Here is a 24,326-nt window from a genome sequence, read left to right as displayed (position 1 = left end):
AAAATATTGAAGAATATATAATTAAACAGTATGATGCTGGAGGTTGCTTTAAATAATCTAGTTGGTAGGAGAGGGTAGTTGGTGAGTGATTTAAATAAAATAAGATTGGACAAGAATTGATATTAATAATTGGGAAATTTGAGTGAGACATACATGGGGTTTCATTATTCTTCTCTCTAGTGTTTTATACATTTGAAATTTTTCATTAGCAGTGTGTTTTTTTTAATGACAAAACAAAAACAAAAATCTCCTGACAAAAGCCCTTCTAAATTTCCTAATCCTGGTACAGGTTTTCTTTTATTTCTAAATTTGTTGTAATAAAAATAAGGCAGAAATTATGAAGCTGAAAACAGCATTCTGTGATTCTAAATCATGAAAAATGTTATATCATTATTTACTATATTTACCCTGTAGAGAGCCTTATACTATAATTACAGCCAAATTATTTACAGTGGATCACATGGTCAGCTGATGTGCACCAGCAGCCCAAAGCAGATTTCCAGCCGTCCTCTCTGACCCCTCCCTGCACCCTGCTCACTGGTGGTAACCTACCACTCCAGGCTGTCAGTTCTGCATCCTGAATCTCCCAAAGCTGCCCGCTTCTCTCCATCCTCACTGACACTACTGATTTTCTTTTTTTCCCCTTGGTAACCAACTTCTTTAATAAAAAAATATTTGCTTAATATATTAATTTATGATTTAGCTCAAGCCAAAGCAGACTACGGAGAATTATAATAAAGCTCCCTCCAAACCACAGTAAGCTCTTTCTGTAGTATTTTCCTCAACAGGACTTTCAATACTGCCTCATAGGATACAAGTAATGGCTGCAATTGTCCAGTTACCTGTCAATAATGATAAAAGGCCAGCTTTAATTTCTCCAACTCAAATTTGCCAGTACCATATATCTTCCAGGTAGATCCAATAGGCAAGGAGCTAATTCATATGCTTTCCTATTCAAGAGGAAGTAAACGCGGAGAGGAAATTTACCACCACTTTCCTGACTGTAATTGTGGCTGGCTCTGACTTTATGGATCCATCCAATAGAAAATTACTGAAAAGTAAATTTCCAATACATATTATAGGGATTGACATTTACTGAAATATCTGCAGTTCTGAGGCCAGTATAAATATGTTCAAAACTATAATCTAGAATTTTTCTGAAAATGTTCTTTTCTATGCAAGTGATTAGGTCAAGATGAACAGATTTTAACCAGGAAGCCATGTCACAGATGCCTGAGGAAATTTTTTAAATACACATGTCTGGACCCCATGCAGAATCTTAGATTCATGGACCAGACACATTGCCTCACACTTGTAATCCCAGCACTTTGGGAGGCCGAGGTGGGAGGACGTCTTGAGGCCAGTTGTTCAAGATCAGCCTGGGCAACATGGTGAGACCCTATCTCTACAAAAAACCCCCACACATTTTAAAGAAGCTTGAATTCATTATGGCTGAGGGACATTTTGAAAAGTTTCCCCATTTGATCCTCACCCTTGATGAAGAACTATTTTGTAATTGAACCGAGTTAATTACTCTACTTTGTCCAGCTATTAACGGTGTTAAATGGGGTCCACTACCTCAGCTGAAACACAGCTTTACAGTTGTGATGTAGAAATGACTAAACCAACTTGCCACCAAAATGTGCCAATGCGACTGTGAAGGCAAAGGTAGCAACTGCTTCAAATCACCGGAGAATCTTCTACTCACTGTTTGAGCTTTGCTATGGTGTTAGGGTTCATATGCACAGAATGAGCACGTTTTCTAAATGGGCACTAGAGGCAGTTTGGCAAGTGTATGTGCACATGAAAACAACAGGGAGGTATTCGTGAAATCAGAGCTGTTAGTGAGCTCAGAGCAGATGTCCCTTGTCTAAAACTCATCTTTCACTACAGCCCCCTTCATGCTCCATGTTCTCACTATATTGAACCATTTGCCATTCACTCAACATAGCAGGATTCCTCTAGCCTCTGGATCTAGCACATGCTGCTTCCTCTACCTGAGTCACTTGTCCTCCCTCCTCCCACCTTCCTTAAACTTACTCTCCAGATTTACCTGGAGAGTAAGCTCACGTGGACAGAACTCGCATCTCCTCCACAGTTGGCTCTCCAGCACAGACTATAACTCAGTACACATTTGAGGATTAAATAAATAAATATCTTACAGGTGGTTCATGCCACGAGGCACTGAGAGGCCATAGTGTTGCTCTCTAAAGAAATGAAGAGAGTACCAGCTTCTAGTTTATTCTTTTATCTGAAGTTTCTCTCAGAGAAGCAAAAACCAAAACAAAACAAAAACAAAGAAATCACCTAAGGTCCAAATTCCTTTTTCATGTTGGGAAATGCCCATGGAAATGTGAGTGAATTAAACACACACTAGTGTTTCTCATCTAGGGCAATGGGCTGGTGATTTGATTATACCTAACAAACCAGCTTCTACCCAGGTTAGGTCCTTTCCTCTTTGGGAGGGGATTCGCTCAGGAAACACACGAAAGCCCTTGAGTTCTCCCTCACCCGAACTCCTTCCAGGAAACCCCTGGACTCGGCAGAACACAGCTTGGAAGCTCCCGGGTCCATTGCAGGCCTACAGATAATGTGCCCAAGATACTGGGGCACAGCCAGGCAGAGGAGTTGATTTCTCCTCTCTTCGGAAGCTACAACTTGTCCTTTATTTAACAACACTGAATGAAGGTAACTTAGCCTGATGGCAAAGCAAGCTTCAAGAAGCTGGAATAGGCCCTTATTTCTTCCCTCATAAGAGAGCATTGCAGACTTGAAAATCTCTCTTTACGGTAAGTGATGCCTCTGATGTTGCATGGACTGATGTTGTATAATAAAACCATGAGAATGAAAGAGCCTGTAATCAAGCATTGTAAAAATGATTGCCAAAGGGAGAAAAACTGTCTTAGCCAATGGGTGTGTCTGGCAATTGTCTGAGCTTTGAATAAGCTCAGCTTTAGATTTTTGTCCAGGAGTTTATTTTGTGGAGAGTGTACTGGGCCCTGATACGGATTTTAAAAAATAGAATCCTTAAGCCAGAAAAGCAGGCTGCTGGGATGGTGTGGAAGCTCAGACTTCCAGGTGGCTTTTTAACAGGTCTCTGGAGGACAGGCTTCCCTAGCATGCATATTTCTCTTGCAAAGAGGATAAATCTTGGACTCATTTCTCTTCTGCTTTACATGGAAAGAGCACAAGATTCATAAAAGTGTTTAAAATTGTGTGCAATACTGTTGCCCTTTGTTAGAATCCTCATTTAATTTTTGTTGTTTTTGTTTAAGTGCAATTTTCTGTGGAAAGGGCTTGAGTTCTTTGACTGAGACAAGTTCCCAGTTGAACTAGCAAATGTCATAGTTTGTTGTAATTCTTTGATTTCTTGTCTTACCAAGATGACTAACAAGCTCCTTTTGAAGGCAGTGACTTTGTCTTGTGACTCCTCAGGGACGACTCAGTACCTGACACATGCACCTCAATATTCAATTGATGAACACAATCAGTAGCTCTTTATTGAGCACCTAAATATGCTAGACAGTCACCTGAGTGCAGGGATAAAACAATTAGACAAAACAGACAGGATCTCTGCCCTCATAGGGCATATTTTCTAGTGGGAGAGATTGACCAATAACAAGTAAACCACAAATAAATAATACAGTTCAAAGGTGTAATTAGCACTTGGAAGGAAGGTAACACACATTGAAATAGAAAATAAGTGTCAGTCTCTTAAGCTATTATTATAGACTTGGTATATTAATTTTATTTTTGAAACTACCAGGAAAGAATAAAATAATAGTCAAGTGAAAAGTTATATTCTCGTCCTGAAAAAGACAAGTTAACCCAATGAAACACTGAGTCAAACCATTCACAGAAGGAAAACCTAATAGCTAACGTAAGAAAGAGATGCACAACTTTATTACTAATCAGAGAAAGATAAATTATAACCATATGGTACCACTTTAACTCAAGCAGAATTGCAAAATTTAGAAAGTCTGATAATGTCAGGTGTTGAGGATACAGAGAAACAGTAAGCCTCATGCATTGCTGTTATGAATTAGAACTGAGCAACAATAGGTGGTATTTTACAAAATTAAGTCTGTGTGCATCCTGCACCCCACTCCTTGTATTTGTTCCAGAGAGAGCCTCACAGCTCGTCTCTCTCCTCCCCATTTCCTTACTGATCCTATTCATTCACTTGACTTGACACTGTGCTTGCCCCATGTCCTCCGCCTACTTTCATCTAATCCTCTCAGCCCTCACAGGTTCTCTTCTTCCTCTACAAGCCCAAACTGGGCATGTTCCTCAAGGTGTTGCTTTTGGTTCTTTGGTTCTTTTTGTTTTTCATTCCATATAAACTCAAAAGCCCATAGGGCCAAGAAGGTAACAGGTAGCAGTGATATGAGGGCACATGAAGCCTCACTGGGGGAGCCACTTCCCAGCACAAGTGCCCAGCCCTTCTGATATTTCAAAGGTGTCATAAATCTGATATTTTTATGAAGATCTCCTAACTTCTAAATGTAAGGAACAAATCTGAAATGTTTTAAAACACTATGGGGGAAAAAATGTCTGCATGCCAGACTTGGCCATAAGATTGTAACCTGTGACCTACACCCATAATCGTTCCCTTCTTAATTAATATCTTCACCAATGGCTGCAGCTTCCTCCTACCCTAACTGCCCTCCAAAGTTCTACACTCACAGTCACCTTCTGGACATTTTTTTTTATCTGAATGTTCAGTTGACATCTCAAAGCCAAAACTGACTTTATCTTTTCCTGAAGAAAATCACTTCTCCTTCAGGTTTCCTTAAGTTAATAAAACTACTTCTCTTCCTTTCATGGAGATTTTAAAACTCAGGCATTAATATACACACATTTTTATCAGGGGTATCCACAAGTGTCAGATATTGTACTAATCAACACATCATTGATGAGGCAGATTCTCTGACCTCAGGAGCCTCACAGTCTAGTGAAGGAGAAAGATAATGGAAAGAGAATGGCAATACAACATGGTAAATACTCTAGAAGATGTGTGTGCAGAGGCCGAAGGCGGTACAGAAACAGGATCAACCAAGGCATCACAGAATTCATTAATTCATGTTACCAATATTTGTTGAATTCCTATAGTACTTGAAGTTCTGGGGTAAAAGCCACAATATAGTGTTGAATACATATTTTTAAAAAACATACATTTCTAATCTCATATAACTAATAGGAGAGATTGGCAAAGAAAAAATCAGTGAATAAAGAAGACAATTTCAGTTAAGGACAAATACCCTCCTGGCTGCCCTGAACAAATCTGTAGTTTGTTTACAGCACAGAGGCCCAACTGAGGGGGTGGACAGGGTCTGCACCAGCCAGAGGAGGCATCTTTTTAAAAATTAGAGCAAAGGCACTACACATTCTCACAGTGGCCCTGACTATTATAAACAAAATGAAACCAAGTGCTGCAGGGACTATTTTAGATGGGTGGTTAAGGAAGGCCTTGGCATTGAGGTCCAAATGATGAGATCATTTGAAGAGTCGTTAGGGCTGAGAACCACTCAACAAAACAGGTCTGAGGCAGAAACATAATTGGCAGGATTGAGAAACAGAGGAGGAGGAGCTGGCAAACAAGAGGTACCTGTGTCTGGGTAAGGGGAGCAGTGGAAGCTACTAGAGAGAGATAAAAAGCAGGCAGTACAGGGAAATGCCGGGCTTTTGAAGGAATATGTAGGAGTTTTCAGTGCAGAGTGCTGAGCGGTAGCAAAGGCTTCCAAGGTAATGACACAAACGCATCATATTCTGAAAGCACCCAGCTTATTTGAGAAAAGGTGAGAAGGTCATCTAGTCTGGCTACACTGAAGGCATTTTTCATGGGATTAAAAGCTTAGTGGCAGCATTCGGAAATGAGTTAGAGAAGACTCCATCCAGATTGTGGAGGGGTTAGAACAGTCTGTAGCCAATAACGAACCAGTGGGAAAGGAAGACTGTCTGATCAAAGATTTGTTTTGCTTTGTTTTTAAGAAAGACAATTCTATTGGTGGCTAGCAGATCAGTTAGGAGATCATTACAATAATGTGGGAGAAAAATGGAAAGAATAAGAGAATAAAGAAGAGAACTGATATACAAGAGATATTGCTAAAGGAAGAAAAATAGGACTTGGTGTTTAACTGCATATCATGGATGAGAAAAAGGAAGATTTGAGAGGTCATCGTCCTCCCTTGGCCACCCTTTCAGTCCCAAGGTCTGTCGTGTCTTTTTTGCTTAAGTCTTCCCCCTTCCTTTCCATCTGGGAACCTCTGCCCAGTCTCCAGGTATCGTCTGTCCTTCCTCCGAACTGATATAGTGCTTTATTTATGCATCTCATTGTATTTCTCACATTATAACTTAGAGCTTTATTAGACAATATGCTACTTGGAGACAGGAACTAAGGGTTATCATTGCATCATTCAAATAGACAATTCCTGGTACATTATGACTAAAAACAATAGAATCAATGAGTAAAAAGTAGCCACATAGTAAGCCACCGTAGGGTGGTGTATAGCATGCAATCTTAAATTTAAAAAACTGAACTGTCCAAGGAATAATTATTCATGAGACATACGTACCTCACCTGTATAAATGTTCAGTTGTGAGTTACTTTAAGGCAGTACTTGTATGCACTGGGTATTTTTCTTATACCAAGCACATCTAATAATAATGCTCAAAAAATGTAATCACCTACCCCTAAAGAATCACAGAAACAAAGTTGCTAAGTAAAGAGACAGATGAACAAGCAAAAAAGGGCCAAGCCGCCACCAGTCTAAAGCAGGGTTAGGCCACGGTGTCTACAGTTCCCCTTGCTCTCAGGGTCACTCCCAATCCTTCTCACTCTACCTCCTGCCACTGGGCCTTCACTGGAGCACAGGGAAACTATGGGGAATTTATGAGAAGAGGCAAGTTACCCCAAATAGGAAGTTTATCTTTTAAGGTCATCTCTCCTGAGAAGAGAGAAGGAAAAGCTGCTTGTACTAACTTTGCCAAAGATCACCCACGTTGGTTGTTTGCATGGACAGTCTATAAAGATCCAGCCATTCTTTTTCCTATTTTGGCATCAAGTTGTGAGGTACTCAGGGAATGTATTCTCTTTCTGGGTCCACAAGGGGGCGTAGCTTTAAGGGCAAGAACTTCCTAGAGCCATGCCCCGCTCCCATCTCTCTCCATCTGGGAGATGTAACGGTTTATGTTTAAATTTCGCTGGTGTGGGAAGAAACTAAGAGTCAATCAATCCAGGGGAAGTTCTAAGGAACTCCTTTCACTGGCTTGGGGTCTTAGAGAAGGTAGGGGTTCCTCCCAGGTTAAAAGTGCCCGTCTTCCAGGTCCCTTCAGACTCCATGTTTAAATTCCCTTCCACAAACACTCCCTTCGTGGAAGCCATCTTTCTGTCTCCTGGATTTCCTCTCTGGAGTCCCCTTCCACACTCTCTCATGGAAGCCTGTCTTCCCCTCCTGAACTCCATCTCTCTTCATTCCCTTCCACTCAGTGTGGAAGCTGCTTTCCTCTCCTGGATTCCGTCTTTCTGGATTCTCTCACTCAGTGTGAGAGGAGCTTTTCTTCTCTGGTTTTGCCCCTCTAGGAACCCTTCCCGCTCAGTAGGAGAGCGGCCTTACTTTCTCTCACTCAGTGTGAGAGTTAGCTCTTTCTCTCTCCTTCTCCTTTTCTCTCTTTAAATAAATCACTTTCTACAAACACTTTTAAGTCCAGCATTTACCGCGCACTGCGCCATGGTCCCCTCTCTCATTCTTGAGAGGGCAGGAGACCAAAAACCTGGAGAAACACCCTCTCAGGGGAGCTGAGGGCACCCTAAATCCATGAACCCCAATATTATAGTACATGCAGAAGTGACATAGCAATATTTCAACATTTTTGTAAGTTGCATTTGAGCTTCAATGAAAATTCCTTTACAAAAAAGGATCAGGTGGTGGGACAGAAATGGAGTGAAGAATGGAGAGGCTGTACCTTCATCTGACCTCCTCCACTTATTACAGTACATGAAGCCCAGGATGTCCTAGAAACTTCCTTAGTACAAGCAGCTCTGCACATGGCAACCAAAGCCACACTGCTTACATGAATAGGTAGGCGGCCAGGAAAGCAAGAGTCTCACTGTACATCCTGCTCATTTTACAATTAACGAAGAACATGGGACAAGAGGAGCCACATTACCTGTATTCTTAATAAGAAAGAAAAAGGAGATGCTCTGTGAGGATTTTGTAAGGTAGGGAGGTATATCCCACCATGTTGAGGGTTAAACTAGCAAACAAAGTCTATATCCTCAGAAGAGAGCCAAAGAACATTGCCGCTGGGCTTCTCCTGCAGCATCAGAGTGAGGAGATGTTCATTAGCTTGTGGTGTTACATATTCTGTGTGGCCTTAGTGACGTCTCCATAGACTGCATCACTACGAAGTCCTGTTTTTAAGAGAATCACATTTCCATCTTGGGGTCCTGTGAGTTTTACCAACTTCTAAACTGAGTACTGGCTTGTCATGGTTTTCTCCTCAGTTGACATATGAATGAGTCTGACTACCTGGAACAGGAATGCTACCCCCTACCTCCCCAGACCTCTGAGTTTGTCTTCCTAGGAATGAGCTTAGGTTGTAGCCTCTCCTGGAAGAAGGAGGATGGACTTTGGAACTCCTCTTAGAAAGAGAAGATTCTGTCTCAACTGTTTCCATTCAACTCAACTAGGGAATGGGAAAATACTGGAAACAAAGGAGAGAACTCATTATTTGGCTGCCACAGGAAGACATTACCTACACACTGCCACTCAGGAACACTTCTTTTTGAGTGTTCTAGTGGAGGGCCACAACCAGAGGTTATATAGCTGCCTCCAGAGGGTAAACCCAGAAGCCCCCACCTTGGCAGCCTGGTGACATGCTCCCAAGGCTGTTCCCTGGGACTAATATCTGTGCATATACTCCATTCTTTTCATGACAGAAAGCTTATGAAAATAAGCTTTGATTTTAATATTAAAATACTAAGGTTTTCTAATAATTTTCTTCAAAAAATAAAACATCTAAATAGGCCCTAAAATAATAAAATAGTTTCTAAAAATAGGCCCTATTTTATTTTTTAAGTAACTTAATGGTAAACTTCAGTATTTTATTATTAAAAATAAATCTCTGAGCAAAGTAGCAGGATACAAAGTCAACATACAAAAATTAGCTCCATTTCTATACAATAATAATTATTCTGAAAAGAAAAATAAAAAAATTCAATTTACAATCACATCAAAAAGAATAAGACTTTTATGAATTAACTTACCAAGTTGGTAAAAGATTTGTACAATAAAGACTTTAAAACATTGCTGAAATAAATTAAAGAAGGTATAAACAAACAGAACTACATCCCATGTTCAGGGATTAGACATGTAAAAATGACTCATTTTATGATTATATTGTACAAGTCAAACACAATTTTATCAAAAAAAAAAAAAACTATGCTCAAAAAATTGCAGATTCAATGCAATCCCTATCAAAATCCTAATTTTTTTTTTTTTTGCAGAAATAGAAAGGCCCATTCTAAAATTCATATGGAATCTTAAGAGAGCCTGAAAACAGACAACGAAATCCCAAAAAATAAGAACAAAGCTGTATGACTCACACTTTCTGATTTTAAAACTTACTACAGAGTTACAGTAATCAAAACAGTGTGGGACTAGCATAAAGACAGACATACAAACCAATGGAATTAAATAAATAGCACAGAAATAAACTCTCATATATATGGTTAAATGATTTTTGACAAGGATGCCAAGACCATTCAATGGGAAAAGGATAGTTTTTTCAACAAATGGTGCTGGGAAAACAGGATATCCACATACAAAAGGACGAAGCTGGACTCTTACCTAACAGAAATGTTAACTCAAAATGGATCAAAAACATGAATGTAAAACCTAAAATCATAAAACTCTTAAAACAAAGGGCACAATCTTTACAATATTGGCTTTGGCAATGATTTCCTGGATAGAACACCACGGGCACAGGCAACAAAAGAGAAAATAGATAAATTGGATATCATTAAAATTGAAAACTTTTGTACATAAAGACACTATCAAGAAAGTGAAAAGACAACCTGCAGAATGGGAGAAAATATTTGCAAATTATATATCTTATCAAGGATTAGTATCCAGAACATATAGAGAATTCCTAAAACCTAACAATAGTAAACAACCCAATTCAAAAATGGGCAAAGTACTTGAATAGACATTTTTCCAAAGAAGATGTACACATGAACAATAAGCACATGAAACAATGCTCAACATCACTAATGATTATAGAAATGTAAATCAAAACTAGAATGAGATATCACCTCAGACCCATTTGGATGGCTACTATTTGAAAAAAGAAAAAGAAAATTAAAAGTTTGGTGAGGACATGAATAAACTGGAATCTGTGGGCACTGTTGGTGGGAATGTAAAACGATATAGTCACATGGGTAACAGTATGGCGGTCCCTCAAAAAATTGAAAATAGAATTGCCATATGATACAGCAATTTCACTTCTGAGTAAATATTCCCCTCAAACTGAAAACAGAATCTTGAAGAGATATTATTGTATACTCACAATCAGAGCAGCATGATTCACAATAGGTAAAACATGGAAGCAACCCAAAAGTTCATCAATGTATGAATGGATAAGCAAAATGTGAATGAAAGTGAAATTATTCAGCCTTAAAAAGAAAGGAAATTTCGACACATGCTGTAACATAGATGAACCTCGAGGACATTAAGCTAAGTGAAATAAGACAGCCACAAAACAAAAAAATGCTCCAATGCTCTATAATTCTGCTTATACGTAGTCAAAATCATAGAAACAGACAATAGAATTGTGGTTGCCAGGGGTTAGGGAAAGTAGATAACGGGGAGTTATGGTTTAACACGTATAGAGTTTTTGTTTTACAAAATGAAAAAGGTTCTGGAGATGGATGGCGGTGATGGCTGTACAACATGATGAATGTATCAAATATCAATGGCCCGTATGCTTTAAAATGGTTAAGATAATACATGTCATGTTTTGTGTATTTCACCACAATAAAAAAAAAAAACCTGGGAAATAAATATATAAATAAGTGTTTCATGATAGAGCTCTCAAGTGAAATGATGGCCTAGATCTGGGAGAGAGACTGAAGAAGTGCTTCTGTGGAAGATATGTTCTTGGGAAGCAGGAGATAGTAGGTCAACCACTCCAGTTCTGCCACTCTGCTCTTGCAGCCCTGGGCCAAGCAGGCCTCCCAGACCCTGTCATCTAAGTTGCCATATGATCCAGCAATTTTGTTATGAAACCACCCTGTTTGTGGTACAGGAGCTGGTATGTGGCAGATGGTGGTGGGGCCTAACAAAAAGGCATCCTCTGCTTTGCTGCTCCAAATGTGGCTTCTGACCGGCAAGGTTGGCAAGATTGGCATCACCTGGAGGCTCTCTGGCCTCACCCCTTTCTTGCAGAATCAGAATCTGCATTTTAATAAGATTCCCAGTGATGCATATGCACTTTGAAGTTCAGGGAGCATTGCCTCCAATAACAAATTATAAATTAGTCTCCACTCAAGCATCTCTCCCCATGACTACAAAACTCTTATATCAATTAGTATTTTCTCTCAGCATCAAATATACTAATGCAGCATAAAACAAATCAGCATCAGAGTGCATTTGCAAACCTTGCAAAAAATGCAATATTTCATTGAATCAATAGATGTGGTATTAGGGATCTCCTCAAATCATACACATAGCATAGACAAGCAAGAAACAGGCAGATTTAGACCAATTACGAAATGAAGAGGAGCTAATCTACAGGCATGATGGCATTCCTTCAAAAGAGAATGATTTGAATATCAAAGAATTAAGAGAGGCCCTTGGGAAAAAATGATTAGGCCTATGAATATCTTTGTAAAAATGACCCACTTTATGATTATACTGTAAAAGTCAAACACAATTTTATATAAAAAAAAAAACTATGCTCAAAAAAATTCAACACTTCCCTTAATCTTTAATCATTCTAAGAAAAAGCACATTGTGTAATTATAATTTAAGTTGCATTACATAAAATATAATGCATTTTCATAAGTTTATTACCATTTTAAAAGATGAAGTCTAATTAAAACTTTTTCTCAGTATTTATCATGATGTTTGGCCCTTGTTTAAAGTGGATTCATGCTAAGTGTACTTTCCTAGTTCCAGCTTTTCTCCAACAATAAGACCTGCTGAACTGGAATCCTTACTATTGCATGTGCATTTTTCTTTTTATCATATGGAACTTCTTTTTGGTGCAGATGATCAAACTGAGTATCAATTATAAGATAGTTAATACCCACTCACTCCACAACTCAGTGAAGAATTCTTTTAATGTCCCACTTCCTGGTTGGATGTTTCAGCCCATTGTACTACCACAGAAGGAGGTTTATCCCTAGAGTGACAGTGATAGCAACTGATATCTTTTCAATGATTACCTTATCAACCATGAGGAAGTTCTCTAAGGTCTCTCCATTGTCACAGGTGACATCACCAACCTCTCTTACTGCTCTGGGCAGGATTTCTTGCACCTCCTGGGCAATCATTCCTATAACGAAACACTCCAACAGGTTTAATCTTCAAAGAAAGATCTTTCTGGAGAAAATCCTCACTAAGCTTTTGCTTTGATCTACAATACATCTGTGGCAAAGAAGGAATTTTGAGCCAAGAACTACTATAGAATTAAAAGTGGGAGTGTTGTTTTCTCTACTTTTTTTTTTTTTTTTTTTTTCCTTTTTGAGACTCTGGGCCAAATGTTGGAAAGGTTGAGGTAAGTGCCTTAAAATCCCTGTCCATACAAGCAAAGGTGGGGCATTAGCTTGATTTCCTTTCTTTTCCCATATGAAGCCTTTGCCCCTAAAATACTTCTTCCTTTTTTAGGTTTCTTGGATTGGAGTATAAACATCACCTTGCTTACCCCGTCTCTTATCTAGATCCACTTACCCTGCCACCTTCTCCCTCCATCTCCCCACTGCCCAATGCGGGTCCTCATACAGGTTGAGCTGCCATCTGCCTGGAACCCTGAGCCCGTGAGCAAGAGGACTCCAGTGAAAAAAACTATATATTCAACCCACTCCACCAGTACAGTACCTTGGGGTGGAGGAGTGGGGTGCTGAATAAAAAATGACACAGAAATTCTTTAACCTTTCCTGTTCTAGTGACTATGAGTTTCACAGAGCACAGGTTAGATCAACATAGAGTTGTCAAATGCCATAGTACAGAACCTCAAAATAAAAAGGAAATGAAAATTTTAACAGTTGACAATATAGAATTAAAAGGGGAATGTGTGTGTGTACCTGTTTGATGGGCGGTGTTTATTCCCATTGCAGATGCAAATTCAGGTTTGTAGTCATATTCAACAATTCTCATTTGGGCTATTCTTTTCAGCTGTTCAGTTGTGTCAACCTAAATTAAAGAAGAGCAGATTTTACTAGCATAGATATTTGCTATTCAAATTAATGCCCAGAGTGACCCAGAGACATCACTGAATTGCTTTTGGACATTTTGCTGGAGATAATTTCTTCAAGTGGATTGCAAGCCAGGATTACCCAACTGCGGGCCCTTCAGGACCCACCCATCCCCCTCCTCCTGGACACCCCTCCCTCACACCATCCCAGTCAGCCGGGTATCTTCTACCTGCAGTCACTGCTCTTACATAAAGATTGTCCCAAATGTCACTACGGGGTTCCAGCAAAATGATAACAAACAAGACAGTACTGTGAACTTTCCCTAAAGCTAAATGTGTTTGATCCAAAGGAGTCCTCTTTAAATTGAGAGATTTTATAAATGAATTGATGGTAATAGCAGAATCTATTTTTTAATGTCTTTATCTGACAAGCAAAAAGTTGGCAGCCCTTTGTGGGTACCCTAAATTTTCTTTTGAACCATAATAGGATTGTGAAACCAGCGGTGTCTTGGCAGTTAAAAATAAACTTCCTGGGCATTCATCCATGTGATAGAGGAACCAAAAATGCTTTTTGTTGTTGTTAAGAAAACCACCGTCATGGTCCTCAGCTCCTCCCTTGACAGTAGAGCCCCTCCACCATCGTTTAGAATTCTCAGTCCTTCACTAGTTGGGTTGGTTGTGAAAGATGGTGGCTAAACGATGAGCTTTATTTCAGGAAGCTATTCCAGCGCATAATTCTGAGCTTCCTGCTATCATTCATTCTTCGTTTTATTCAATTAACATTTACCAGTCACCTCCAACATATCATGCACTGCTAAGTGCTGGGACTTAAAAAATAATTGCCTTGAGCTGGAGGCCATTAACCTCAGCAAACTAACACAGGAACAGAAAACCAAATGCTGCATGTTCTCACTTATAAGTGAGAGCTAAATGATGAGAACACATGGACACAGAGAGGGGAGCAACACACACTGGGGCCTTTTGGAAAGTGGAGGGCAGATGGTGGGAGGAGAGAGAGGATCAGGAAAAATAACTAATGGGTACAAGGCTTAATATCTGGGTGATGAAACAATCTGTACAACAAACCCCAATGACACAAGTTTACCTATGTAACAAACCTGCACTTGTACCCCTGAACTTAAAATAAACGTTAAAAAAAATTGCCTTTTAAAGGCTTATCGTCTGGACAGGAAGAAATACCTGGTATATACATACGTAATCATATATGATTTTATTACAATGTGAGAAACACAGGGCAATGGTGGAATTACACACAGAGAATCATTACAGCTCTGAGGAAAGGTACCTAAAATATTCTTAGGGAAATACAAAGGAAGGATTCCTAGAGAGGATGAAGCCCACGCAAGATCTTGGCTTATTCCAGTTCCTCAGACAAACTCTGCTCCTTTCACTTCCAAGCCTTTGCTCATGCTGTTTTCCCAGACTCAAAAGTTTCCTTCCCGCTCCCCTACGTTCTCCTTCTGCAATGTAAGCACTGTTCCTCAGACAAGGTTCTCTTGACCTCCAAGTCTAGGCAAGGTTCCTCTGCTTTCTGTGCTCATAGCACCTGTTCTCCTTCATAGCATGCGTCACAATTACCACAAGACAACTAATTCCATCACCTTCATTCTTCTTCTTCCCCTACATAACATATACCCCGTGAGCATGAGGACATGTTTAAGGTCATGGTTCATCACCACGTCACCAGTTTCTGGTATAATTCCTTGCATGTTGTAGGTGCTCAACTAATAATCATTAAGTACATTACTAATCTTAAGATAAGAGTTAGGGAAAGATGTAAGGTAAGAAGGGAGGGAGAAAGGATGAGAGTAAGGCATGAATACTAATCAGAGAGAACGCCATGAACCAAGGCCCGAGGCAGCAAATGCCCTGAATGATATCTGCGCAACCAAGGCAGAGTTTGGCATTACTGGACTAGAATGGTTAAGGCCAGAGCAGGGAGGGCCTTGCAAGTCATACTAGGAAGGAGCAGTTACAATCTCATTTTGCCCTGTTCATGTATCTATCACTGTGAGTATCTTCACTTGGTCACCAAATATTTATTGAGTAGCTGCTTTGTGCCAGATGCTCTCCTAAACACTGGAGATTCAATGAGTGTTTCTTATTTGGAGCTTAAATTTTAGTAAAAGTCATTCTTGGGTCTTATTCATCTCAGGGCCTGCACAGTACTTAGCAAAGCATCTGACATGTAATAGGCACCCCAAATTTTTGATGGAAAAAAGAAGAAATAAAAGAATGAAGGTATTGAAATGGGAGGACAATCCCCGACACGAACAGAATTGAAGCGAGAGGGTCAATCAGGAGCCAGTCTGGACTGGCCTTGCACTGCCTAGGCCCTACCCAGTTCCTCAGCCAGCTCTGGTTAGCATGCGCTCTTAAAGAAGAAGAAATTGTAGCCAGGCATGGTAGCTCACGACTGTAATCCCAGCACTTTGGGAGGCAGAGGCAGGTGGATCACAAGTCAGGAGTTCGAGACCAGCCTGACCAATATGGTGAAATTCCATCTCTACCAAAAATACAAAAAAATACATAGGTCCCTGGCAGTCCTATGCCCACTTCCTATATCCCCTTGGTTCCTGCCCCACCTGCAGGGACCCCACTAAAGAAGGAAGCAGAGGCAGTGTTGGTTCCTTGGCTGCAGATGAAAAGCGGAGGAGGAGGTGCCCTCATGCAGGCTGTCCAGGCTACAGAGAGGGAAATGGTCCCTGGATTCTTGAATGCATTTTCCCCAAGACATACTGCTAGACATAGCATTAGGTCCTCTAGTACTACTACCATCCTCTACACAGATTTTCGGCCAAGAAAAATTTTGAGGGTTAACTTTGAGAACTAAACATTTTATATGACAAGATTTGTCAAACAAACTGCTCTTCCAATTTCTGGATTTGTAGACTTCTCAAAGCCAAATATAAACAGCAGCCTGTATTGAGTGATCCCTATGTGTACACATGGACCAGGGAAAACAATTGAGGCAAAGGCTGTGCCTTCTCTGAATCCTCCCCTGGGACCCTACATAGGCCGGCGCTTACTGTTGTACCTTGCTCTTCAATGTCTGCTGAGTAAGAAACTGAACACTGGATTCGGGTATCTACTTTGACCTTGCCCACAGCAGTTGTTGAAAGTTTGGACCATGAATGCAAATCGCCATCAGCATCATACTGCCTCACACCCAAGGTTTCTATAATATATCACTAGCTCAAGAACTGCATCACAGAGAATGCCTTCCAGTCCGTGGGACTCAGGTTGTCCAGGGAGGGCTCTCTGTCATCTGGTGATGGCCCATAGCCCAGGCACAGTCTGGAATAGGAGCAGCTTAAATGACACCTGCTCACCCTGAGCAGAGGAACTTCTGCATTTGGCTCCTGGCCCTGAGGGCGACTTTGCATGTTTGACTTTCTTGAGCTTTTCTCATGTCTACTTTTGTCTTCCACTAGCACCCGGGTGGTGCGGTTAGGAGAAAATCAAAACAGCCTTTGAGCATTTCATCTTCACTGATTTTCTTTTCTGGCTGGAATTTTTAAATATCTTGCTGCCTTTTTTCAGCCTTCACCGCAGAATTTGACTGATGCATTCAACTCTCAACTTCCTCATGTTTTTGGCCACTGACACTGACGTTCTTCATGTGCCTCTGATGTTCCTTTCCCCCCTAGTTTTGCTCAGTTTCCACCGTCAGAGCTGCATTTCCTTCCACAGTTTGCAGCCGCATCAGCAGACATGATGCCATTGGCTGGGCAAGTTAAGCTGCTCCTCTGTACAGGACCTCAGTTGCAGAGGTTTCAGTCATATCTGCATCATCATCTCCGTATCTTGGATCCGTGTCCCTGTGAGCATCAAAAATCTCCCCCACCAGTACTTTGTAGATAATCATGTGCTTAATATCCACAAAGCAATCTGTGTTTCCTGAGTGAGGAAACACATAGCCAGGGCAGAGCAGCAACCTATATCCATTTTCCCTAATTGTAGTATTAGGCAACATATTTGACCACTGTATTTTGTGGAAGCTCATCCAACCAGAAGCCAGCTCTGGTTAGCATGCACTCTTAAAGAATAAGAAATTACAGTGGGGCGTGGTGGCTCATACCTGTAATCCCAGCACTTTGGGAGGCCAAGGCGGGTGGATCATGGGTCAGGAGTTCGAGACCAGCCTGACCAATACGGTGAAGTCCCGTCTCTAATAAAAATACAAAAAAATTAGCCGTGCATGGTGGCACATGCCTGTAGTCCCAGCTGCTTGGGAGGCTGAGGCAGAAAAATCACTTGAACCTGGGAGGTGGAGGTTGCAGTGAGCTGAAATCGCATCACTGCACTCCAGCTTGGGCAACAGAACAAGATTCCACCTTAAAAAAAAGGATAAGAAATTGCTTCCAGTCCTATGTGTGCCATCAAATCGACCAAGGGTCAGATTCCCAGAGTATTTGAGAGAAAGGCTCTCTTTTTAAAAGTTGCAAAAACTAAGAAAGAGATAAAGATGAAATTCACCAATCAACATTACCATCATTTCCCTCATCTCACTAATAAATAGTGGATTGGGACAGACAAGATTTCTAGGAATATATATCTCAAAAATGTACATAGCTCTATTAAATCAATTAATATGAAATAATTTAATAAATATCATCTAATTTTCATTTTGTATAAATAGAAAGTAACATCTATTTGTTTAGACTTGTCTAGCTAAAAAAACACTTTACATATATGAGCTTAGAAGAATCTCTTAACCTGGATAGAACAAATAAGAGCATTCCCTGTTCATGGACAGCAAAACAGAGTCATAGATCACCTCTGGGCCAAAGTTCCTGGGCTGGTGGTTGCCGGAGTCAGGACTAAACTCAGTCTTCTAACCACAGACCAGGATTTTATTTTTATTCTCTTATGCTGCTGTGAGCAGGAAGGGGATACAGAAATTTCACATTTAGAGCCTGGATTGAAGTGACATTTCATCTATACAGAGAAGGCTTTTTGGAAGGGATGTGAGAAGTTCTCCGGAAGCTTGTTATTTTAAGACACTATTTTCTTCAAACCAAGGAGCAATATTTGAAGACGTTTGGTAAACGAAGTTTTGTGTTTAGGCTGATGGTAGCAGGAAAGGCTGTACAGGACTTTTCTCACTTGTTATATTCAATTTACATTTTAATAAGACTTGGTAGTGAATTGTATAGCCAATTGCAAGGATAAATTTGAGTCGGTATGATCTGAAATGGAGACAGACGATCTCTCTCTAAAGTTCAAAGGCACAATATCTAGGACCGATATCTGGAAATGTATGTGAGAATTCTCTATCTCTGCATTCCCATCTGGCCAGTAGGTCACAGGTCTTCTATCATGAACCGCAGCTTCACAATCAGTATAAAAGTCTACAATTACAACCATTCTTTGGAATCCTCTAAGCAAAGGAGGACATTCCTTGGCTAGTTTAGAAAAACCAGTGCAGATTTGCACTGAGAAAGGAATGCAGTCTGGAAGAAGGGCTAATGGTGAACAGATTAGGACTCCTATTAGCTTAAAAGGAATAAGAAAGGGAGGGAAAAGGAACTTTTAGAACATAGCCTCACAAATGCTGTCAAGAGAAGTAGTAGAGTGAGATGATGGGGAAGTGGCAGGAGGAATGAATGGGAAATCATTAAATGGCAGAAGAGTTGGAATGAGGTGTTAATAGCTGGCTAATGGACCGGAATCTTAATCTTCATTTCTATGGTGTACATAGAGTTGTAACTTTCCAAGGTGATTCAGTTCAACTGGTTAAAAAATTAAAAAGAGCCAAGGGTGTCAGGCAGGCAAGCGCCATTTTCATCTTATAGATGAAGACACTGAGTTCGGGGAGATTAAGCATTTTATTGAGGGTCACAATGCTGGGGAGAGTCCAGAGCAGAAGAGCCCTCTCCTGATGTCTAAGGCTTTTTTCTGGTTTTCTCTCCACAGAGGGAAAAGTTCTTCACCCAGAACTCTTGGTGATGAACTGACCAAGATAAGGGATAAGGAGGAGGAACTTCTCAAGAGTTCCTCAGAGAAAGATGATGCCTGGGGTAGATAATGGCCAGAAGGACTGGTGCCAGGGACCTAGGAGGAAGAGGCTAGAGACATCCAAGAAAAACATGATCAGGAACTGGACTGAGACAGTGCTTGGAAGGTGAGTGGGGAGATGGAAAGGAAAAGGCAAGCTCTGGAAGCAGACAAAGTGTGGAAGGAAGGGCAATGGCCTGCGGAAGATAACTGAGACTTGCTGCTTGTGAAGCCAAGGACATGTCCTTGCCCACTGCTCCTGTTGGGTAAACCCATTCTCTCAGGTAGGAACTGCTTTACAATTTCAGCAGCGATGCCCAGCAGCTCAGTCTTCACACTTAAGCAGTGTGTTCATCTCACACCAGTGAGTGACATGTACAGATGTGTGGTGCAAGGTGTGGCAGCGGCCAGGAGCACCCAGCACATCCGATTGGAGTGTCAGAGGAGGGGCCCAGGGTCTGACTCTGTACTCACCTCCTGGATATTCTGCTTTGCCCGGCTGTCAGAGGGATGCATGATGGTCCCCATCACTTTCATGTTGCCACAGACAACCAGGGCTTCGTCCGGCGCATCTGTGTTGATTCCTACTCGACCATGACAGACAACAGATTCTGGAACTTGTCCTCGCTGCCACAGTGCATCATTGTCATTTTCAAATTGCCCAGGGTTAGAGGCCTGGAAAAATACATAAATATATTATAATTAAAGTTACAGTAACAGGAGTAGATGATCATGCTAATGTTCAGAGCAAAGGCAAACTGAATATTATCTAAATATTTTACAAGACAATCCTGTATTGAGTGACATATCCAAGTAACTCTGGGGCCCAGGAGAGCCAGGGAGGCTTCCCCAACCGCTCTGCCGCCCCACTAGCAGGAGCTCTGTATGCCATGATTTGAAACATACATCTCTATTGCCTCTATCTGGAATTAAGAATGTAATCAATTATATTAGGTGGGCGACAAAGAAGAAAGCTAAAAATGGCTATCTTTTCAGGAATAATCATCATCATCACGATTTAAAATCAGAACATTACATCAGAAAATATTACAGGTGTACCAAAGTCAGATAAATAAAAATACCTTTTATAGTTTCAAAACGCTTTTATATTTATGATTTCATACGCGAGTGACAAGCAAATGATAAACAAATATATTTAATATACCTCAACTATTCCCTAACACAGAGGATAGGAAGGAAGAAGAACAGCTACACTTGTTGTGCGATAATTCACAGTGCAGTTCTATGAGATATGTACTATTGTCCTAGTTTTATTGACACTGACACCCTGAAAAGAGAAACAAATTGCCCAAAGCCACAAAGCTAATAAATTCTGGAGCTGGAACTATAAGTCCTCTGATTATTAAATAGTGATTTGCCTATTTCATGCCATTGCTTAGAAGTAGTCCTGGCAATCTTCAAAGAAAATCCAAGTGAAACCATTGGACTAGACAAAGTTCTGGAGATTTTACTCTTAAATAAAATTATTTGCCAAAGAATGTTCCACTCCACTGCCTTCCTTCCTCCCTGCTTCCCTGTAGCCACTGAATTGATTCCCAAATATTTTAAAGTAGGCACCTCTAAATCCCTCAAAATCCTCATAACAAAATTAATTTGTTTTTAAAATTACGACATATTTTCATGATTGAGACAGGTTGTCACAACTTTAGGCAAACAGTTGTGATCCTGATTGCCTAAAAAGTCAGTGCTAATACTTGACTTTTTGCCTTTCTGGTGGTATATGATACATTGCAAGCTCAGCACCTGAATATGCAGATTTTCTTGGAAGACTACTCAGGAAACCAGTAACAATGGTTTCCTCAAGTATGGAGTCTGGGAGATGGAGAAACAGTGGTGAAAGGGAGATACACCTTTCACTGTATACTCTCTTGATATTGAGTATCTTGCCATATGCATTTGTTACAATTTTTAAAATAATTAAAAGGAACCACAAAGTTTATTTCTTAGTTTGGGTTCAGTTAAAAAACTTTTTGATGACTTCAATTTCCTAATTCAATCCCAAATGTCTGAACAGTGAGCTGCTTGGAAGACTCAACCATTGACACTTGATGGACAAAAACAGTGAAAGAGGCCAGGTGTGGTGGCTCACACCTGTAACCCCAGCACTTTGGGAGGCTGAGGCGTGTGGATCGCTTGAGGTCAGGAGTTCAAGACCAGCCTGGCCAATATGGTAAAACCCCCATCTCTACTAAAAATACAAAACTTAGCCATGCATGGTGGCATGCTCCTGTAGTCCCAGCTACTTGGGAGGCTGAGTTCAGGAGAATCACTTTAACCTGGGAAGTGGAGGTTGCAGTGATCTGAGATCAGGCCACTGCACTCCAGCCTAGGCAATAGAGCAAGGTTACATCACAAAAAAAAAAAAAAAAAAGCAGTGAAAGAATGTAATATAAAGTAATGGGGTGGGAGGCTAGTGGGGAGTGGGGAACGAATATAAAATAACAACTTTGAAGATTATTTTGTGTAAATTTACTTGAACAAAGGGCTTTTCTGCAAGGTCCCTAGAGCCCCTTGATTGTGAATGGCAAATTGGCTTTGACTCAAATCCTTTAGAGCAAGCAATCAACTAAATCCAAAGGTATGCCATGTAAGATGGTGATGTATTTTTCTCTATTTTGAAGATAATGAGCCATTTCAAGGAAACAAAATAAGACAGTGATGGATTTTTCTGTAATGAGCTTTGGGATAGTTATTATCATATCGGTAACTTGATACTGAAACAGCAGATATAAGTGGATTTAATTTTTGGAACAATTGCAACATTCTCACTTAGCTTTCATCAGATGAAAACTCAAATCCCTAAAATATGTTCACATTATTTTGGAAAGGGCCACAGATTCACAACGTTCCAAATATATAGCCCTAGGGAGAATTCCTCATCAGTAACGGAAATGTTCTCATAAGATCTGTGAGCTTACTTCTCTTCTCTGGAATCCACAACCTTCACATGTCAAAGCAAGCTGCAATATACTACCTCTTTCTGGAATTATGAGTTTGTATTCACACGTGACCCAATAGTGGCTTATGGATATCAAACACCAAAATAAGTGAATTAAAATGTCTAAAATACTTTTATTATTTGTCCCATAGCCTTTTATTTAGGGAAGATGCCTGAGCATTCTAGTCTATGTTATAACACAAACTAGGTGTGTGACCTTGGGGCAGTCTGTTCGTCCTTCTGTACTGTGTCATCCTCTGATAAATAAATAATGTCTCCTTTATCCACCTCCAAGGGTTATTGTGGGATTAACTGAAATCATGTGTGCATGAACAGTTTGCAAAAATGAAGATGAAAAGCCTCAAAGTTATTCTCAGCACACTCTCCTGGACACAGCAGCAGCTATTTAACCTATAGTTGCTTTATCTGCTCTCCTCAGCAACACACCTGCAGAGCTGCACAATTCCAGGGGACGCCTTTCATAAAAAATACAATGTAAATGGCGCCCCCTGCAGGTTACTGGAATAGAAAACAGCATCAGCAGTAATTTTAGGCCTACTCTGAGTTGGAAAAGAAAAGCTGGAATTTGTTTTACTATCGTTTGGGATTCAAAAGCAGCAGCCAAATAACAAATAGAAGAGCTTGATCTGAGGAAGGCAGCTCTTAGGAAATCCATTTTGCACCTTTTGAATGGGTTACAGAAAATGGACCTAGAAATGCTCTGCTGGTGCTACTCAAAGCATGGCCTGCAGGCTAGCAACATCAGCATCTCCTGGAAGCCTGTTAGAAATGCATATTCTCAGGCATCCTGACGTACTAAATAAAAAACACAGGTATCTGTGTTCTTACAAGCTCTCTGGGGATTCTTATTCATAATACAAGCTTGAGAACTACTTACTTACTATAGAAGTTGCCGTTCTATAGTTGACACAAAGATCTGTTGAGTCCAAAACAGGTATTACTCCATAAACTGGTTTTTTCGTTTGTTTGTTTGTTTCGTTTTTTTGTTTTTTTTTTTGAGACAGACTCTTGCCCTGTCATCTAGGCTGGAGTACAGTGGCGCAATCTCGGCTCACTGCAACCTCTGCCTCTCAGGTTCAAGTGATTCTCCTGCCTCAGCCTCCTGAGTAGCTGGGATTACAGGTGTGTGGCACCATGCCTGGCTAATTTTTGTATTTTTAGTAGAGACAGGGTTTCGCCATGTTGATCAGCCTGGTCTCAAACTCCTGACCTTGCGATCTGCCCGCCTTGGCCTCCCAAAGTGCTGGAATTACAGGTATGAGCCACCACGCCCAGCCTCATAAACTGTTTTCTTTGAGTAAATAAAAATTCACCTGAATTCCAAAAGAGGGATGTGTGTGTGTGTGTGCGCGTGCGTGCACACATGTGCGCACATATGCATTATTATATTATCTTCCCCAACCCTAGGTTTGGCTTCCCACCTCACGCAGTGCAATTTGTAGAGCAGTAGAGGGAGAATTCTTGGGAACATGCCCATTTCTAGTCTCCTGGAAAAGAAACTGGAATAATTTATTATTTTCCAAAATGCAGAAACCCTAGCGTGTCTTTGAATGGCAGACAAAAGTAATCATCCCTCCTGCTTGCAACATTGCACTCCTAACCAGGTTTAATTAAGTATTTTATAAGGAAAGTGGGTCTGAAATAGAAAAGCCCAGTCATTAACAAGGGGAATCTGAAGGAACTCCACTGAGAAATTCTCCCAGAAACAAAGACTCAAGAAATAAATCTGTTCTTTGGAGTAAGCCTTAATTTTCATTGGTCAATTTATGCTAAAGGACCATCATATACTTCTTAAGCTGTTTTGATTGACAACCCAGATGAACAATTACTGGATCCTTCCCACCATTCTCTCTCCAAGCAGAATTCTGACAAGCTTGGTCTCCTGGACCCTTCCTGGAGGCCTGGAACT

General features: G+C 40.5%; 1 protein-coding gene across 6 annotated transcripts in view; it reads right to left on the bottom strand.

Moving 5' to 3' along the window:
- Window positions 1-24,326, bottom strand: part of MYRFL (myelin regulatory factor like) — a 126,179-nt gene that overhangs the window by 31,718 nt on the left and 70,135 nt on the right. For all 6 annotated transcript variants that reach the window (XR_004274151.1, XM_032295543.1, XM_032295528.1 and 3 more), the window contains 3 exons: window positions 19,912-20,112; window positions 13,307-13,415; window positions 12,449-12,558 (listed from right to left, as the gene is read on the bottom strand). Coding sequence is in view for 5 of the 6 variants with exons in the window: in XM_032295543.1 (XP_032151434.1) it covers window positions 12,449-12,558; window positions 13,307-13,415; window positions 19,912-20,112 (420 nt within the window). In the remaining variant the exon portion in view is untranslated. The remainder of the gene's footprint in view (window positions 1-12,448; window positions 12,559-13,306; window positions 13,416-19,911; window positions 20,113-24,326) is intronic.

The sequence above is a fragment of the Sapajus apella genome, unplaced genomic scaffold (assembly GCF_009761245.1).
Source record: "Sapajus apella isolate SASKATOON/1434 unplaced genomic scaffold, GSC_monkey_1.0 scaffold2, whole genome shotgun sequence".
NCBI classification, from domain to species: Eukaryota; Metazoa; Chordata; class Mammalia; order Primates; family Cebidae; genus Sapajus; species Sapajus apella.
Note: the sequence above shows the minus strand (reverse complement) of the source record. Positions and strands in the feature narration are given on the sequence as shown.